Source organism: Zingiber officinale, chromosome 2B, assembly GCF_018446385.1.
Source record: "Zingiber officinale cultivar Zhangliang chromosome 2B, Zo_v1.1, whole genome shotgun sequence".
Classification (NCBI taxonomy): Eukaryota; Viridiplantae; Streptophyta; class Magnoliopsida; order Zingiberales; family Zingiberaceae; genus Zingiber; species Zingiber officinale.
In genome coordinates, this window is record NC_055989.1 from 1,858,814 (window position 1) to 1,864,338 (window position 5,525).

Sequence of the window (5,525 nt, forward strand, 5' to 3'; positions counted from 1 at the left end):
TAAGAGCCAAAAAATGCACACCTTCTGTAACAATCCCGTGAGACCAGTACAATGCCAAATTTGAAGTACTCCAAACTGAAAGTTGTGGCTTTAAACCGTGTGTATAGGACACCAGATATTCTGATTCCCCAACAAATGAAGGCTTTGTAATTGGCTGTACAAGAAAAAGGAAAAAAAAACAGATGTAAGGACATTCACTGCTATTTCGATTTGCCAGATAACAATATAGGCAAAATGATGATTACCGAAAGTGTATCTCCAATCATAGCCACAAGAATATTGGAATCTGGATCCCATAATGTAATTATAGTCTCAGCTACAATAGCAAGGACCGATCCATCCAGAAAAAAAGCATGTTAATGATTTTCCCCATCATCAATTCAAAGAAATTAATTTCATGGGAGTTCCACTGCAACAACACTATATGATGGGAAAAGAAATATATGCAAGCAAATAATTTCAAAAAATAGTTTAAAGATTTCACCAATAATTCAATTAAAAAACAAGGCATCCTTTAAATTAAGAAACAGTATCTTTTTTTCATAATTAATGTATATACAAAATTGCAAGTTCCATACGCCCAATCAACTGGTTCAGCTCTGAGTAGCATCAAATACAAGTATTACTTTAAATATCTCTGCTTGATTTGAAAGCTGTCTGCTTCCACAAATTATTTCAATTTCATTCGATACAAATAATTTTTTATGTTAAAATAAATCATAAAAACTAAAAGGCATCAAATGAGCAATGATATTAATATAATAAAGGAAAAAACATTTCATTGGCAGCAAAATTTAATACTTGTATGAACCAACAGATTGGCATCTCCAACCAGTTCTCTGGATTGATTCATTATTTCTGTCGGCATGAGAACCATGAACCCAAACCTGAAAAATAGATTACTCATTTAATCATTATATACAATGGGGCAACAGAAAGAAAAGAGCCTAATAGACACTACCTTAAAATCACCACCATAAGATGATGTGACAGCCATGTTGTGTCCAGGGAGAAATGCAAGAGATGAAACTTGAGCATCACTACATCAGAAAGTAAAGAAAATATAAAAAGGTGGTTTATTTTATCTGTTAGAGTGGAAGGTGTAAAGGGTTAAAGAAGTGCAAAGAAAACATTAGTCAAGTAGTGAAAATCTTATAATTTGTCCTGGAGCTCCGAAGGATAAGATTCATGTAACTGATTCCAAACAGTTGGGACAAACATGGGATGGTAGTAATGATAACGGCAGCAGTAACAAAGAACCAAGAATTATTAAGCAGCAGAGAACAACTTGGCAACCAATCACTCAAAGAAGAGCTAAGCCAGCCCACAACCATATGGATCACTCAAGGATAAGCAACGTCAGCCCATAACCATATAGACCAGAAATGAAGTTTCAATATAAAATTGATCAACATTTAACTAATTCAAGATTGTCAACTTGAAGAATTTCTCTAAAATGAGTAATGGTAACAATCAAACTTATCACTCTTTTCCAACAATCAAAAGGTTCAATATGCTGGAATAAGATATGATCTGATCATTCAAGGATGCTTTTCATATTGCAAAAGAAATGCGTGAATGTGCGGATATAATAACCAAATCATAAGCACCAAAACTATATAGAAATTAAAAACCAATGAAACTTCTGTTACATAAAACTAAAGTATCTAGAAAATTGAAAAGGAAATATGTTTGTCTCACTGATATGAAAGACCACATTGGTGTGCCAAATTAAATACTTCTCCAATTGACATCATAGAAAATTAAAAGATTGATGGTCCCTATTCGCAAAGTTATGAAAGATTTATAGAATAAATAAACAAAAAAATAAAGAACAATAGATGAAGCTCTGTTTGTAGTCTTCTTACCTGTGAGGCTCATATATGACAGTGGATAATAAGTACTCTGCCACTAGGGAACCACGAGTCCAGTATTTTAGACAAACCAAACCCCCTAATTTTTCTTCAGGAATTGTCACATCAATGGTAGCCATTAAGGAGCCATCAAGAGAAATGGCTACAAGAGCCACATATAGCTGCAACCATCGAAGTACAAGTACATCCACGAAGAGTTAGCCAAAAATTCAAAGATCTAATTCATCATCTACAAGAATTATGATAGCTATCTATGTTGTAATGCAAAAGTAATTACATGCTTAAAACAAATTATGACAGCAACCAAGCAGATTTTAAGATTGACTCTCTCAAAATGCATCCCCAAGACATTATTTAAATAGGTGCAAATTTGTGATCTCGCTCTATTGAAACACAAACTACACACCAATCCTAGCATGGTAGTTTAGCATGAATCTCAGAAATTATTGAGCTTTAAACTAAATTAAATCTCTATCTTGTCCCAGACAATCCATGACTGATTACTCCAGCAATAGAAACATGTAATTGAATACCCCACAACTGCCACAAAGAGAGCCTGTGGGAGTTATGACACGTGCATTTCCAGTTTCCAGTAAATAGGAACCAATTGTGGTACTTTCTAGCTTATATCCCTGCCTTCTATGTGGTTGGCTAATCAGAATCAAAATGGATATTTTTGTACCCCATAACTGAGTTGTATCAAATATACTTGTTTCTAGTTAATGGAACCCAACAGTAACAGTGATATTTACAGAGCTAATTCCTGGAAGCAATAATGTCTTAGCAAAAAATGACCCATAGAATCCATAAAAATGCAACTCCAATCAAGCTGTTTACAGAAATTTGGCAGTTGGTACAAATAATGCATTCTTTCCAAATGTCAAACTACAAATTAGAATTGCTTCTAAACTAACAGCCTACTAATGCATGGACGATTGACTCAAAGAGCTACGGATACAACAGAACAAAAGTTAAGGTAATAGTCATAACAGATACAGCACCGCAAATATATCTTGATTAGTTAATGGCGTACCATAACGTCATCTGCAGGCTGAAAATTTCTTTTGCACACTTGGACCTAAGCAATAAAATAAATATCATGAGAACTTGCTTTTTCTTAAAGGAAAAAAGAGATGTCAAGCTCTAGATGATAATATCAGAATGCAAAAATAGAGCCATCACCTCTGAAACCTCATGGTTGTCAAACAAGCTATAGAATTGTACACAATAATCTTCAGTGGAAACAGCAACTAATCCAGTTGTCTGCTCAAATGCAACTTGTGTGCAGGATCCTTCATGTTTGAGAGGAAACGAAAAAGGAGGCTGAAGATATACTAGAATATATCAACATACGAAAGTTTATCCGGGAAAGGTTTTCAGTAAAACTAAGCCAACAAAGCATTGATGTCTAAACCATATGGTATGACAAACCTTGATTCCCGATATGGATTTTGAGATATCCATTGTAGGCATTTTTAGCAGATGAATGTGATTATCTGAACAAGATACCTGGAAAAAAATATGAATTAACATTGGCTTCCAAATTTCAATTAAATCAAAACATCAAAAGCAGTACAAAGCAATAAAAAGTAGTGTGACAAGTAGAACTATAGAGGTTTATCAATTCTGTATAGGATCATCAGTTGCCAATAATATGCAAAATGCCTGTAGATTTACTAAACAGGACCTCCTTATTAAACATATAATAAAAAATGGAAAAAAACCTCATTTTCAATGAAAAAAATAATGTAATGATATATAAGAAGTCTCCTTAGTTAAGTTGGACATCCTCTTTTGAGTAGGACTTCCTCTTTGATTCCCACGTGATTGAGAACCAGGAATCCTAATTAAAGTGTTTTGGTATTTTAGTCAGATTGAGCCTCACTTTGACTTCAACAACTCTAAATATATAGTGCCTAGCACAAACTTCATCAGATTATGTACTCATCTATGCAAACCATATTTTTAATCAGTCTTCATCAGATTATGTACTCATCGATCCGTGCCATCGAGGAATGACTAAATCATGAGAAAATACAATCAGGGGAGGGGGAAAATTGATGCAGTATGAATCCGGCAAAATGGCTAGTTCGGAAAATAATCAAAAATAAACAAAATCTTATTCTAGAGGGATGGAAGAAATTTTACCTTTCTTTCTTCCGTTCCTCCTACTCTCGAATCTGCTCTGCGAGGAAGGAACTAAGATCGAAGGGTTCAGAGGAGTTGAGGAGCCGTGAGAAGATTAGGAAGGGTAAGCTGACTTTGATTTTTTTTTGAGCAGACGACATTTCAAGAAATAATAATAGCATCGAATGCACATTTCATCTCATCCATGTGCCATAACACCACAGGAAGAAGCCAGAAACTGCACTCGTTTATATAATTAGACCACATGTAACACACTGCCATAAGATCATTAAGTAGGATTTTTTAACATGCTTATACAAACTTCAAACTGTTCATTTGGCATGGAAACAGCTGCTGACTCTGATTCTATTCTTCTTTTTTATCAGATTGTGTAGCAGAATTTTTATGAGGTTCCACAAGAGACTCTGTACCTGCATTTAAACCATCAACATTTTTTGAAGCAGGCTTGTATGGACAAGCAGCTGGCACCCTTGCAGGCTTTCTGTATTCCCAGCCGAAAAGCCTGTAGATCTTACCGACGATGAGATCGAAGAGCAGAGGCAAGGCGTTAACGACGGGGATCAAGAACAAAGGCAACAGGCACGCAATACAGACCATCCTGGCGATTGTTCCGCTCGGCGTCTACACTCCGCTGGATCTGCGTCGAGGGCTCGAGAGATTTGAGAAAGGATAAGCTGACTTTGATTGAGGAGATGGGGAAATGCGAGATTAGGGATCTCGACTTGGAGGAGTTGGGCCGGCGTGAGGAGTTTTGCGTGAGGAGTTTGGGTCGAGATTAGGGTTCAGAGGAGATCACGCGGCAAGGAGAGGAGAAGGCGCTCGTGGAGAGGAGAAGGCGCTCGTGGAGAGGAGTGGAGAGGAGAAGGCACTCGTGGAGAGGAGAAGGAGAGGAGAAGGCACTCGTGGAGAGGAGTGGAGAGGAGAACTCGTGGAGAGGAGTGGTGAGGAGAAGGCGCGCGCGCGTTGAGGGTTTAGAGTTTAGCAAAGCGAGGGCTGCGAATTTATTTTAAGTGAGTTTAGGGGAAACATACACAACACTTTAAAAAACGTTTTTTAAAAAAATGTTGTCTTTGACCATAAACAACAACACTAAAGACAACACTTCATTAAAAATCGTTGTCTTTAGTAAAAAGTAAATACCATAGACAACGCTTTTCACTAAAAGCGTTGTAAAACAAAGAACGACAACGTTTTTATTAAAAAGCGTTGTCTATTGGGTGTTGTTGAATGCAAAAATTCTTGTAGTGGTAGGAGGAAGTTCAGGAGTTGACAGGAGAACCCGAGAATATGGATCAGGGGGTGTATGGCTGATCGACGCAGGATCTTGTTCAACAGGTGTTTCGATGGGCATAGGAACAATTGATCTCCTGCAAGGTGTTCTCTTAGCACGTGGCTTGGTGAGAGAGGAAGTAAAAGCCTGAAGAAGGGGTGGTGAAGTCACAGGGACGTCTAGTGCCACAACGAAAGCAGGAACAATTGGAGGAACAACACTAGACATAGGGA

General features: G+C 37.0%; 1 protein-coding gene across 1 annotated transcript; it reads right to left on the bottom strand.

The window, feature by feature from the left end:
• Positions 1-794: 794 nt before the first annotated feature.
• LOC122048071 lies at positions 795-3,386 on the bottom strand. The gene is made up of 6 exons (XM_042609679.1): positions 3,306-3,386; positions 3,057-3,197; positions 2,908-2,952; positions 1,869-2,035; positions 962-1,040; positions 795-887 (listed from the first exon to the last, which is right to left on the bottom strand). Exons 1-6 carry the CDS (start codon positions 3,345-3,347, stop codon positions 795-797), a joined length of 567 nt encoding a protein of 188 aa, XP_042465613.1. The 5' UTR covers positions 3,348-3,386.
• Positions 3,387-5,525: the final 2,139 nt, after the last annotated feature.

What these genes read in the sequence shown, in the direction of transcription:
- LOC122048071 (XM_042609679.1), bottom strand. Translation starts at nt 3,347, where the DNA reads ATGCCTACAATGGATATCTCAAAATCCATATCGGGAATCAAG. An exon ending in AATCCATATCGGGAATCAAG is followed by an intron (nt 3,198 to 3,305) that starts GTTTGTCATACC and finishes GTATATCTTCAG; the next exon opens with CCTCCTTTTTCGTTTCCTCT. An exon ending in GTCATATATGAGCCTCACAG is followed by an intron (nt 1,041 to 1,868) that starts GTAAGAAGACTA and finishes TTTCTGATGTAG; the next exon opens with TGATGCTCAAGTTTCATCTC.